The sequence below is a fragment of the Pteropus alecto genome, unplaced genomic scaffold (assembly GCF_000325575.1).
Source record: "Pteropus alecto unplaced genomic scaffold, ASM32557v1 scaffold251, whole genome shotgun sequence".
Taxonomy (NCBI): Eukaryota; Metazoa; Chordata; class Mammalia; order Chiroptera; family Pteropodidae; genus Pteropus; species Pteropus alecto.
In genome coordinates this window covers 243,268-258,001 of record NW_006431048.1, presented here as the reverse complement: position 1 = coordinate 258,001, position 14,734 = coordinate 243,268, and the positions used below count along the sequence as shown (strand labels likewise).

Here is a 14,734-nt window from a genome sequence, read left to right as displayed (position 1 = left end):
GAGGGAGAAGACAAGAGCCAAAGAGCCTAGGTTAGAGTTTTGGGGAAGTTCAACAGTTAAAGGGTAGGTGGAGAGGACGCAGGGGCCCTTTATGCTTTATGACACTGAAGGGTATCACTGTTTAACCCTAGTTTTCTTTTTCAGGAATGGTAGTGCTATTGGCCTTCCGGTCCCACCTATCACAGCCTTAATCACCCCAGGTCCTGTTCGTCATTGCCAAATTCCCGATTTGCCTGTGGATGGGAGCTTGCTCTTTGAATTTCTCTTTTTTATCTACCTGCTGGTTGCTCTGTTCATTCAGTACATCAACATCTATAAAACAGTGTGGTGGTATCCTTACAATCATCCTGCTTCTTGTACTTCATTGGTAAGTCTTAATAGGTGTTTAAGTTCTTCCTGTTACTTAACCAAAAAATTAATTCAAAAACTTACGTGCGGAAATTATTTTTCTTAATAATTATTTTTCTAATAAAATGTTTTTCTATTAAACCACGGATTACTTTCAGAAATATAATGTCATAAGATCAAAATATAAAAGCTAGCTTTGGTCCATGACCAAAGGAAGGAAAAATATAAATGAAAATGCAGAAGACATTTAAATACTTTATTATAATAATATCACAGGAAAGTTTAGCTGTTTAGCTGTCTCTACACCATGTTACATTTGCTGGAAGTTCAAGGTGCCAATATGATTAAATTCCAGGAACTGTATCCTTTTATGCCTATATTAGTATAATGATAGCTTCTGTAACAGATAAGTCCAAAATTGTATAATGCTTCAAACACGTAACAGTTTGAAGCAGTTGTCCTGGTTGGCAGGACATGTGGTCAGTCAGGGGACCCAGGCTGATGGAGATGGCCATCGTACAGCGTGTGCCTTCAAGGTGGCTGTGGTCTATCTCTGCCAGCCAGAAAGGGGAAACAGCAAAGGGAAGTATAAAGAAGAGTTTCTTATGAGCCAGGCTTACATCATTTTCACACGTGTCCACTCCTAACTGCAAAGGACGCCAGAAGATATAGTCTTTTTATTGGGTTCATTGTTACTCTGAATAAAATTCAGTTCTGTTACAAAAATAAAATTGAGACAAGAACTAGCTGTCTCTGCTAAAGAACATTACAATATATTGTAGGTTTCTTCTACCCTTTTTCTAGTTATTTAGGAGGGCTGTGATAATCTCGATGCTCAGAATGTTCTCCGTAGATGGATGTAAAATATAACGAGTAAGGCTAGTCAGGTGACTTGACAGGTAAGTGGTTGGCAGTGGCAGATTTGGCTGGGTAATGGAGATATGCTCTAGGAGAAAGAAGACTATTGTCCTGGGTAGTTTATGTTTGTGTCCGTGACATATAAATGATTAGAAAACCTCCCAGGCCTGGTGAACATGAAATGGAAATATGAACTGAAATCTTCAAGATAGTATGACGAGAATAAACATTTTTCTTTTAAAAATTTATATCACTTGGTTGTTCCTAGAATTAACTATTAAGGATTTTCTTGGGGATTCAGAGGCAAGATGGTGTGGAAGGTAGAGGCAGTGCACGCTTCCTCTCGCAGCCACACTAAAATTATAACAAAACTACAGAGCAACCAACACGCGCATTCACCTAAGGTCTGGCTTAACAGAAGCCCTACAACTAGAGACAAAAATAACAGGACACCTCAAAATGGTAGTAGGGGCAGAGATGCAAAATGGCCTGGTCCCATAATCACGTGTAGTGTTTGATAATCGGGAGAGCTATCTTGGCTGCAGAGCTCCCTCTCCCACCCAAGGAGTGAGGGGGTTCCAGACCCACACTGGAGTCCCCAGCCCAAGGTTCCAACACTGGGAATAGAAGTCCCCATAACATCTGGCTATGAAAACCATTGGAGGCTTCAGAGAGCTGTGGGAATTGGAGACTTTCCTCTTAAGGGACCCACGCCCGGCCTTAGTCACTGATGGACTTGCTGCCTCTGAGCTCCAGCGCCGGGGCAGCCTGCTTGAGGATTGCCTGGGGCATATAGGGAGACACTGAGTTGTCAGGCTTCAGGGCAGTGTTTTTAGGTGTGGCTGGCTCCCAGACAGAGGTGCAGGCAGAAGCCATTGTTCCTTTATGGAGCCTTCCCCTTCCCACCCTGCAGACACAGGTGCTGCCATATCTGAGTCACCGTCAACCATAACACAGGTTGCTCTGCCCAGGGGATTCCCTGAAACTCTGCTTCTCCCAACCTGTGGGCCCACCGACGCCACTTCCAGTGATTTATTTCATATAAACAGGCTGTTTTGGATTCTGAAGCAAACTTTCATAAAATCAAAGGCACACAAAACCCAAAGAAGCAGCGTCTGGCCTCGGTGTGCCCTGTATCTCTAGCTGAGCAGCTCTAAGCCTAGCACTAGTGGCAGCTGGCCTCGGTTTCTGATTTGACCCTTCAAGGCACCTATAAGCCCAGCACGGGTGGCAGCCATATGTAGATTGCTTAGTGACTCTTACCAGGTGGCTGCAAAGATGCACAGGCTGCGGCTGAACTTGGCCTGCAGCTGGACCCCTCCCAGGCCTGTGCCACTGGGCCCCACAGCACACCTACTACATAAAGCCACTCTACTAAGACTGGGAGACTTAGAGGCCCTACCTAATGAAAACAGACACAGGGAAGCAGCTGAATGGGGAGACAAAGAAGCATGGGCCACATGAAAGAACAGAACAAAGCTCCAGAAAAAGAAGTCACCAATATGGAGACAAGCAATATACCAAATGCAGAGTTCAAAACAACTGCTTATAAGGATGTTCAAGGAACTTAGGGGAAGAATAGGTGAACTCAGAACTTTAACAAAGATAAAAAAATGCAGATGGAAAACAGGGAGCTAGTCAGAAATGAAGACTATAATATCTGAAATGAAGAGTACATTAATGGGAATGAGCAGAGTGGATGAAACCGAGGATCGAATCAGCGACATAGAGGATAGGGTAGCAAAGGACACCCAATCAGAACAGCAACAAGAGAAAAGAATCCAAAAAGAAGATAGTTTAAGAAGCCTCTGGGAAAACGTCAAGCGTAACAACATTCGCATCACGGGTACCAGAAGGAGAAGGGAGCGCAAGGAATTGAAAACCTATTTGAAGAAATAATGATGGAAAACTTCCCTAACCTGGTGAAGGAAATAGTCGACCCTAGGAAACTCAGAGAGTTCTAAAGAAGATGAACCCAAAGAAGCCCACACCAAAATAAATCATAATTAAAATGCCAAAGGTTAAATTCAAAGGGAGAATCTTAAATGCAGCAAGAGAAAAGCAATTAGTTACCAACAGGGGAGCTCCCATAAGACTGTCAGCTGATTTCTCAGCAAAAAGTTTATAGGCAAGAAGGGCTTGGCACAAAAGATTCGAAGTGATGAAAACCCAGGACCTATAACCAAGATTACTTTATCCAGCAAAGCTATCATTTAGAATCGAAAGACATAAAAAGTTTCCCAAACAAGGAAAAGCTAAAGGAGTTCATCATCACTAAGCCAGTATTACAGGAAATGCTGGCGGGATTTCTTTAAGAAGAAAAAAATATGTATCAAAAGTCTAAAGAATGACAATAACTACATATTTATCAGCAAGTACTTCAAATGAAAAAGAATTAAATGCTCCAATCAAAAGATAGGGCAGCTGAATAATAAAACAAGACCCTTACATATGTTACCTACAAGAGTGTCTCTTCAGATTAAAAGACTAAAAGTAATGGGACGGAAAAAGATACTTCATGATGGGCCTAGAGGGTATTTGTGCTGAGTGGAGTAAGTCAGATAAAGGAAGACAAATGCCATATGATTGCACATATATGTGGAATCTAAATCAACAACAACAACAAAACAAAGAGATACAGAGGACATTTTGAGGGTTACCAGATGTGAGGGGTTCGGGGGAGTTGGTGAAAAAGGGGGAAGGGATTAAGAAGTACAAATTGGTAGTTACAAAATAGTCACGGAGATATAAAGTATAACATATAGGAATATAAACAATATTTTAATAACCGTACAGTGTTAGAGGGTCACTAAATTTATTAGGGTGATCACTGTGAGTTTTATAGATGTCTAATCACTATGTTGTACACGTGACACTAATATAATATTGTATGCTAACTATAACTAGAAAATAAAAAATATTAAATATTTTTTAAAAATTTTTCCATATCAACCATCTGCCTATTACTGTCAGGTGAAGAGAATATCAGTTTATTTATTTAATAATTGTAATGATTTAGTGCCAAATTGTGCTTTATTATTAATAGTCTTTTTCTCACTTGGATTATAAGTTTATTGGGTATAGGGACTGTACTTCATCCATCCTTCTTTGGTCATGGTGTTATAAAATGAAGAGGTTAGATTAGCTGATCATTAAGCCTTGTTCCAGCTATGTAGCTCTAGAAATACTTCACTATCTTAACAGTAACACGAGCAAACACTTATTAAAATATTTACTATGTTCTTTTCAAGTATGATTTCATTTACTCTTTCTAAAAACAGGTAGATACTACTGTATTACCCCTATTTTATAAATGAGCAATATGAAACCTAGAAATTATGAAACTGGCTCAGAATCACATAGTGACACAATGAGCACTCAAATCCAGACCTATCTGCTATACTTTACTTCCTGTATTTATTCTATGTTTACTCCATAAGTACTTTTCGGGTAGTTCATTATACAATTTCCACTTTGGCATCCTATGAAAACTTCTCACTTATTGACTTTTCAGGCTAATCAAAGAACTCTTTTCCCAGTCAGCCATTTCTGATGAGAGTTCTTTTAAAAATCCCCTACAAATGTTGCTTTGAAACAAAGAGAGCCAGTGCTCTTGTCAGTCAGGAAGCTGCTGCTACATTGCTGACTCCAGAATTATGCTTCCTTTGCTCTGACACATACCACCCAAAATGAATGCGTTTTACTTGCTGCTGTCTTCACTTTGCTCATTTCTGAATTCAAGATTGTGTAATACCTGTTTGACAAACTAAGATCTATAACCGTAGTTGCAAGAAAGTCTGGAAATGTAGTTTTTAATAGAGGAAGGCACACTTTAAGGTTATTGTGTGGACTGGCTCGCATATCTGCCACATATGATTCTTGCTCACACAAAGCTCAAGATTTAATTGTGGAGCTAAGAATAACATATGTGGAATAGTAAATAATATAAGATTTTAGCCCATGAATCTTAAAGGGACCTGAATCAGTGAGCTGTTCAAAGATAAATGGGCTGCCAGAGACCTAGTTACTTCCCATCATTGAAGGTGTGTTCAAGCAGGTGGCAACCTGATGGAGATCTCTAAAAGGGACTTATACCTCAACTGGTGGTCTGTCTCTCAAGTGTTCTTCTATTCATGTCAGATTCAGAGATTTGACACATTTATATATTAGGTTTTCCTTTTTCCATTCCAATATCTTAATAATTATCAAAAAAAAAATGTAGACATCTGAATATGTAAACTGTCATTCTGGCTATCAAGCAATTAGCTGAATAAGTCTTAACCCTAAGAAACATAAAAGCTAGAAGGGGTATAGTAAATTATTCAGAATAATCAGGAGTGGAGGGCTCTGATTAATCAAAATTCAGGTTTATAGAGAATTGATCCTAAGTAGATAACCAGTTTTCAATGATTAAGAATATAGCAAAATTTGCTGAACTATTTATTGTTCATTAGGTACTTAAGAAACATTAAGCACTTAAATCTTTTGATGTTAAAAAATGTCTTAGATGGACTGGTGGTGCGTAAATAAGATCCCCAGATATTAGCTAAGGAGTCTAGTGAATTGGTTTGCATTGTTTTGGTGGAGCTGGATAAGCAAGGAGGAGCTCGAAACTAAGTGGGAGTAAATATTAGAATCCAAAACAGAGAGGGAAAAATAAATAATCTGAGGAGCGTACTGTAAGCCACTTTCTTGAAAACCTGGCTGCTCTGCCTTTAAAATGTATCCCAAATCTGGCCAGTCCATCTTCATTGCTACTGACCCTGTTCAATCCATAATCATTTTTCACTTGAATCAAAAGCAATAGCTTCTTAATCTTGTCCCACTGTAATATATTCTCTACAGTAATCAGTGTGAGCTTTCTAAAATGCAAATACAATAGCACTCTTTGCCTGAAACACTTCTATGACTTCCTAGGGAAAGGAAGGGAAAAATACATACGAACTCTTATCTTTTGTTGCTTGTTACCTCCTTTCAGCCTTCTTGATGATTTTCAAACACACCAGGTGTGTATTTTTCTGTCTTTGGGCATTTGTTATCTGCCTGGGGCTCTGTGCCCCTAGATCTTGTCATTGCTGGGGCTTTTTTCATCATTTAGCTTTCAACTCAAATGGCACCTTCTCAGAGATATCCTCCCTAACCACTAATTTAAATTGACTCTGCACCTCCTTTCCCAGTTATTATCTAGCACTGTTTTATTTCTTATCAGCAGTTATAACTATTTGAAACGCTTTTGCTTCTTAGCTTATTTACTGTCATTGCTCTTCCCCCTTAAACATTATTAAAGGTAAGGGTTTGGCTGCTGTAGCAGGGTGGCTAAAACAGAATAAAAGCTTATTTTCCTGTTAAATAAAAATTAAGTTATATAAGACCAGCGTGGCAAATCTCTGTATCTGTTGTTCTAGCATCCCCAACACGCTTCTTCCAAGCCATAGTGCAAGGTAGCTGCTCCAACTCCTGTCATCACATCTAGCTGGCAGGAAGGAGGAAAAGAGAAAGAGACAGCTCCTTCCTTTAAGAGCAAGGCTTGGAAATTATGCACATCACTTCCCCTTTCTTAGCTACAAGTAGTTTTTGCAGGGGTAGCTGGGAAATGAACCTTTAGTTAGCTAGGAGTCATTGCTCAATTCTTCTGTGATGGAAGAAGAGACAACTAGTAATCTCTGCTATCACCTTGCCCTTTCACACAGTAAAAAGTAAGAGCCAGAATAGCAGAAACCCTGTCTATCAGTCTTCAGCACTATATCCTCAGTATCAAGAAGAATACTTGGCACATTGTGAGTGCTAGGACATATTTATTGAATGAGTGAATGAATGAATGATCGAATGAATGAATGAATGGAGAAATACTGCTTTTTATTTTGGAAGGAGAACTGGAAACCTCCAGACCTTTTGACCATCAGAATGAAAATACATCCCAATTTGCTTGTTCCTAATGACTTGTCATTTTGTTTAGTATCACAGTTTTACACACACACACACACACATATGTATGTATATATGTGTATATATGTATATACATACGTACTTGGAACTAGAAGGAATCATATAGCATCTAGGTAATAATGCTATCATTTTATAGGAAGAAGAGGTCAAATATAAGACATGTTTCTAAATCAAAGAAGGAGAAAGACAATTAATGTAATTGATGTATCAGCTAGTAGAGAGTTTAGGTGAGTAGATTTACCAATTAGATTAGCAGAAACTTGCATCAAGAGAGACCAACAACTAATTCCTAAAGACTGGGAATTCCAACTGATTGATTAAATTTGACACTCATAAATATGGCATTTTAGAGAAAGTAGTCTTGCCATAATTCTGCAGGTTATCACTTGTTAACCTAAAGCTGTTTTAATACAGTAAACTTTCAAAAAAAAAGGGAGAAAAATACATTCCAGGTAGTTTAAGTGTTTGAAAAGTTAAAGCAACTTGTCATGAAAGGAGAAGTAGAAGATAGGTAGTCTCTTCAAGTTCTCTCAAGTTCCTGTGGTCTGTAAGTGTAAGGTGATCTAAGGAAAGTCCTTTGAGGGAGCAAACCTCTTCACGTAATAGTTACAACTGGATACACATATTTCTTTCTGATGAAGTTATTTGTTTCTCTTATAGAATTTTCATCTCATTGATTACCACTTGGCAGCATTCATCACAGTGATGCTTGCAAGGAGGCTTGTGTGGGCCCTCATCTCAGAGGTAACAGCTCATTGACTATATTCTATCACTTGTAGCTAGAGTTAGGTACTAGAATGGGTTCAGATTGAAAAGCTGAAATGTCCAAATATAATTTGAATACAATTATAAATTTATGTACTCCCACGTTAATTGTGCTAATTCTTTTTAAAAGGCTTTCCTATAGTACATTTAAAATTCACGTGTGATATAACTCATGAGAACTGTTAGAAATCTCATTTGTCCAGTCAGAGCTTATATCTGGCTTCCAAGTTCTTCAGTACAATCTTTCTAATTTTAATAGTTACAGTAAAAATAGGATGAATTTTAGAAAACTTGATATAAAGAGTTTTTTGTAAATAATTGCATTTAAAATATTGTTTCAAGTAACATTCACTTGAAATTATTTATATACCATTTGTGGAATTGCTAGCAAGAGACATTTGAGTTCATTAAAATTTGAAATTTTAAAATGACAGCATCCAAATTACCATAAGACTGATCTTGAAGATTAGAATCTAAGTTTAGTGGTCAGTGGAGGAAAGAATTGGGACATTATTAACCTGGCCGTTTTAAAAATTAAGAGTTATTAATAGAATTGGCCATTAGTCTCATTTTTTATATATTTATAAATTCCAGTGAGGAAGGGAGGTAAATGCGTTTTTGTAAGATTTTGTTGTCTTGTGCCCTACAAATGGTTACAAAAACAAAAAAATGTTAGCTAATTTCAACCTTGAAGTTTCTGATTCGGTTTGAAATTTTAAGTGAATAATTACTACAGTCACAGGTAACTGAGAGCTTTTTTCTTCTGTAACATACATGGGAGGTCTTTGTGTCAATAAGCTCTAATTTTCAGGAACCTTACTTCTGTAAACAGAGTAATTGCAGATATTAAGTCATAATCTGAAAGCCATTTGAACTTATCTGAAAAGCATTGGTAGTAGGATCATCTGTTTTTCACAGTGGGAAGGGCTGTTTATACCCTTATCTCCCAGGTTCTTTATTTAGGTCATGAAACTAGATGCTTACTTTTGGGTGTATTGAGAAACTGTGTTCTTTCTTTAGAGGAACTCAGTGGAGTTTTATGTTTACATCTTAAAATAGTCAATGATTTTGACTATTTTGTTTTTATTTTGATTTTGTTTCATTTCTTCAGTTACTTAGAAATGGTACTGTGTATGTCAAATTAGTGTGTCCAGTTAGTGTATAAGCCCTTCATAACTGGAGTTTCTGCCTTGGAGCTTCAAGGGCTAAATCTTGAAGTACTTACTCTTGTTTCTTTTACTAATAGTGTCCCAATGGTTTAATATAGCTTTTGCATAAGCTTAGTTGGAGAGTGTATTAGCTATTTTCTAAAGAAGCTTGTAATTCTTATTGAGAACAAAATACCTAAGCTAATTTAAAACAGATTTCTAGTCTAAGACTTGACTCTGTACCTTAATGTTCATCAGAAAGAGAAAGTTTAAATAATCATGATATATCAACATAATAGAATAGCATGCAGCCATTAAAAAGATGCGAATGTCTTCACATTCTGACCTCTGAGATATTAAATGAAAAAAGAACAGTGTTTAAGGCAGGTAGAAGGAACAAAATGTATTTGCTTATATATGAATAAATAATCTCTGAAAGACATAAATAATGGGCTGCCTAGTTGGTGACTGGGAGACAGGACCAGTAGGAGGGAAACTTCACCACAAACACTATACATTTTGTATTTTGAGTAGTGTGACTATATTACCTATTCAGAAATTTAAAACAAGAGCTATATAGTGAAATAGTTCTAAAATATTTAAATTTGATTGAAGATACCCATCATAAATCATCTTTCCTTCTATTACATGTTGGCCTTTTTTTTTTTTTTTCCTGCTTATATCATGGAAAGGATCCCTACTCTGAGAAAGAACAGTCATTTTTAAGGAGAAGCTGGAGGTAATTAATTCAGAAAGCTAAATACTATTCCTCTTCAACTAGGTAGAGTCTGTTTATTCACCTCCAGGCCAACTCTATATTCTCCTTATTCCACAAGACCAAAAATTATTCAACTATTATTTCACCAACCTGAGGCAACTCTCTTTTTAAAAAATTGTTTTTCTAAATAGAAAAGTAGTACATTTTATTGAAGAAAACTTGGAAAACAGTAAAATATAAGGCAGAACACTTTTAAAAATTACAACCCCATTATTGAGAAAACCACATTTTGGTATATTTCCTTCTATCTTCATATTCATATAGAGAATATATATTTGGGGGGTGTTATCTGTATATTGTCTGGATGTTTAGGACATTATCTGTATACAGTTTTATATCTTATACTTCTCACTCAACACAGTGTTAGGAATATTTTTCTACTTCTTAACCTGGCTAACTCTTACTTATCCTTTAGATTGCAGCTGAAATATCACTCCATCAGGAAGCCTTCTTTAGGTTAGGTCTTCTGTTATTTGTTCTCTATAGCAGCCTACTCTTCCTGTAGCACTCATCATAATTGTAAAAATAATTATTTGTGTAAATCTAAGTTTAACATATGTCTTTTTTTGGTTGGGCAGCCTCATTAAGACAGAAATCTTTTCAGTCTTGGTTATCACTCTGTTCCCAGGACCTGGTATAGTATAGGTCACACACAGCACAGTGGTTAAAAGCTTGAACTCTGGATTAAGGCAAAAATGATAAATACATCCAAGCTCTGCTGCTCTGGTGACATTGGACAGAAGCAGCTTTTTTAATTTCTAACTCTAAACTTTTGAGAATGGAGGAGATGAATTAATTCCGGTGACTTAAATACCTTCCCTAGGCTTTGAAACATGAGGGCCTCTGACTGAGAACAGCTTGAGCCTTTTTTTTTACAATTTGAGGCTTAAGCAGTTCATAACGGTATTAAATGCAACTGTTCCTTTGCATTTATAAGTAACTATATAAATAGTATATATTACATATAATAAATGCTATGTAGTATGTTGGGTAAACTAAGAAATGGATATATAGGAGGGACCTGCAAAGCTCCTTATTCCTTCCCATGTGCTATTGACTCCAGATAGGATTTTTCCTTTTCCTGGGTTCTGATACTGCTGTTTTGGAGGTTGTAGGAACCTAGCATTTTCTCTACATTTTGCTCATTCTCTCTTTCCTAGTTCATTTTGAAAGAAAATGACATTGCAGAGCTTCAAGTTTAGACAAGTATGTTTTCTTACTATATTTAACCAGTTTTAAAGATTTGGAATTAAAGAATATTTGAACAGCAGTGATATAAAGAATTGGAAGTGATTGTACATTATTTCCATGTTTGTAAAAGTCAAAAAGGAAACTTATATAGAAATTTGTCCAGGAAGATATGATTAGTTTTTGAAGCTTCAGTAATTTATTAAACATTAATTCAGCAAACAGATTGGAAAAACAGTTTAAAGAAAAATAGGAACTGTTGCTGCAGTTGAGGCTGTTATAATTTAGTCCAGAGTCAGATAAGTTTAGTGGCTAGCTATCTTTATGTACATAGAAATCACTTGGTAGGTTGTTAAAATGCAGGTTCCTTGACTTGCGACTTTGTACCCTGTATCTGCTGAGGGAAATCATTAGGAATTTGCATGGTTAGTAAGCAGCCCAAGTGATTCCGATGAATGTGGTTCATAGACCATACTTTGAGATGTCCCAATGTAAAAAAAATCAGATAATATAAGAACTTAAAGGAGATCTGTATGAGGCACTATGGGAATCCAAGGAAGAAACAACTAACTGTCTGGAGATATCTGAATCTTCAAGAATGAGGAAGATAAGGTGGAGTAGGGCAGATTTCCTTCCTCCCTCCCTCCCTCCTTCCTTCCTTCCTTCCTTCCTTCCTTCCTTGGAGAATTTTTACATCCTCTTCAAAACATGGTTCCTTTTAGTTTTCTCTTTTATAGGCTAACTCCCTCCCTCACAGTTTACCTTCCATTAAATGTCTTTACTTGAGTCATATTTCTTTTTGAATAAGGTCATTTATAAAATGTTCCTATTGGTGCTTCCAAACTTGCAGGCCACAAAGGCGGGTGCAGCATCTATGATTCACTACATGGTTCTGATATCAGCTCGCTTGGTGCTACTCACTTTGTGTGGATGGGTACTTTGTTGGACACTTGTCAATCTCTTCCGAAGCCATTCAGTCCTCAATCTCCTTTTCCTTGGCTATCCGTGAGTACTCCAGTTTTACCATTTTATTGTAAATCTTTTAAGAAATTATTTGGATCATGCAAACGATAGTATGAAAGCGGGGAAAATGAAATTCCTCAAATATAAGAGTTCAGAAAATTCACTGAGCATATTGTTTTTGAGATTCGTCCATTTGGTTCCATGAGTCAGCAGTATTTCATTATGTGACTATACCAGTTTATTTTCTTATTTTTGGATACCTGGGTTGTTTTCAGTTTGGAACCATTATTAAAAATAAAATTGTTATGCACATTCTTACACAAATCTTTCTTATAAAGATGTTTTCATTCTTGGGAGAAATATCTAGGAGTGGCATGACTAAGCCATAGGTAGGAATATGTTTAGTTTTATAAGAATCTACCAGACCTTTTTCCAAACAAGTTTTTTCATTTTATCCTCCTACCAATTCTGTAAGAGTTCTGGTTACTCCACATTTTTGCCAGCATCTGATGTTCTCCCTTTTTTTTTTAATTTTCAACTTTCTGATGGGTATATAGTGGTATCTTATTTTACATACTGGCTTATTAAACTAATTACTTTTGCATAACTTGTATACGTTTGACTAATACTTTCTTCATGGAATGTTAATAGATGCCAAACATTTATTGAGCTCTTTTTATGTGCTAAGTGCTGGGCTAGGTTCTTTCACCCAATGAAATCATCACAATAACACAGGAGGCAGTGTATTTAGTCTACTGTGATAGATCCAGCATATATTAGTGACTTAAAAAGGTTAGAAGTTTATTCCTGTCTCTGTGCAGTATGTGTGTAAATCATCTTGAATAGCTGTGGCAGCTCCATGGTATCCGGACCCAGACCCCTGCTATATTTTTGCTCCCTAGCAGGATAGATTGTAAGGGAGGCTGGATAATTAAGTCTTTAGTAAGGCAGCTGTATCCCAACTAAAAATTCTGTTGCTGTGGAAGAACAGGAGAATAGTGGCATTGGCAATTAGCTGTCTTTGCCACAGATTAAGAGAGGGATCTTTGGAAACATGGTAGAGTGAGAGACATCCCCAGATCTCTTCCCTTGAAACAACAATAACCTGAACATCTAAAACTCAACAAAAACACCCAAACTGCACACCAGCACGTCTGAGTGTGGGATCTGCACATAAGAGCACAGGTAGACTGGGAGAAATAAAGAAGCTGCCTCTCGCAGCCGCAGGAGTTCCCTGTAGGAGGACGGGGAGGGGAGAAGCAGTGGTGAGTTCCCTGAACAGCCTTGCCTGGGAAAGCTGTGAGCTTCCCGTGGCTGGCGGCAGGGCACAGTCAGCAGGGCAGAAGGCAGAGAAGTGGGAGAGCAGAAAAACAACAGTTGATTTTTACCGACTGCGGTTGCAAAACTGAGGCTGAGCTGCAGCCCCTAGCCCATAATCCTGAGGGCCCCTTCCCCCATACAGTGTTCGAGACCGAACACTGTGAAACCCCAGAGGAATCTGAGCAAATGCTACCGAAACTGTTGTTAACACTGACAGGGACTGAAACTGAGGGTAGCGATCGTGATTAAATATCCATCAGAAAAGAAAAAGGCATTCTTAAGGCTTTATATAAAGCAGGGTTCCAAGAAGCAGATGCCACCTACTGGAAACCAAAAGAAAAGTGCCTTTTTTGCAGCAGGCTAAAGCAAGACCTTTATATAATCAATCTTCTTTCCGGAAAAAAAGCTGAATACATTACCATGGCGGAGAAATAGTCCATTAAACACCATGAACAACCAAGATGACAAGGCATCTCAGAAAGAAAGAGAAAAATCTCCAGAAAATAAGCTTACAGACATAGAAATATGCAACTTAAATGACAGAGAATTCTGAAAAAACTCAGTGAGTTCCGAAATGAGTCATATCAACAATTTCAAGAATTGAAAAAATACCTAGATGAGCAGAGCAAGGAGATTGAAACCCTCAAAAAGAACCAAGTAAAACTTCTGGAGATGTAGAACACTGCAAGAGTTGAAAAATGAAATAGCAAGCTTGAGAAATAGAGTCGAACAAATGGAGGAAAAGATCAGTGATAGAGGAAAGTTCATATCATTACAGACCTATCTACAAAAACAAGAACAAGCCCAAATAAACAACCTAACACTTCATTTTCAAAAAGTAGAAAAGGAAGAACAAATGAAGCCTAAAGTCAGCAGAAGGAAATAAATAATCAAAGTTAGAAATTGAAAACAAACAAACCCAAAACAATAGAAAAAAATAAATGCAACAGAGCTGATTCTTTGAGAAGGTTAAGAAATTGACAAACTCCTGGCTAGATTCACTAAAGAAAAAGGAGAAAGGACACAAATAAACAAAATCAAGCATAAAAGAGGGGAATTACGACTGATATCCCAGAAATACAAAGGATCATACAAGAATACTATGAAAAAGTATATAACACCAAATATAATAACCTAGAAGAAATAGTACTTGGAAAAATACGACCTTCCTAGACCGAATCAAGAAGAACTGGAAAATCTAAATAGACCGATCAGCAGTATGGAAATTGAAACAATCATCAGAAACCTACTAAAAAGTAAAAATCCAGGACCAGATGGCTTCACCAATGAATTCTACCAAACATTCAAAGAGGATTTAATACTTATTCTCCTCAAACTCTTCCAAAAAATCAAAGGTCAGGCAATACTTCCTAATACATTTTATGAAGCCAATATACCTGATACCAAAACCTGGTTTCCT

General features: G+C 37.2%; 1 protein-coding gene across 2 annotated transcripts in view; it reads left to right on the top strand.

The window, feature by feature from the left end:
* Window positions 1-14,734, top strand: part of TMEM39A (transmembrane protein 39A) — a 33,942-nt gene that overhangs the window by 8,002 nt on the left and 11,206 nt on the right. Inside the window, exons 3-5 of one of the 2 annotated variants that reach the window (XM_006905532.3) lie at window positions 145-367; window positions 7,813-7,896; window positions 11,882-12,036. In XM_006905532.3, coding sequence (XP_006905594.1) covers window positions 145-367; window positions 7,813-7,896; window positions 11,882-12,036 — 462 coding nt within the window. The remainder of the gene's footprint in view (window positions 1-144; window positions 368-7,812; window positions 7,897-11,881; window positions 12,037-14,734) is intronic. The other variant, XM_015596019.2, reaches the window with a different exon arrangement.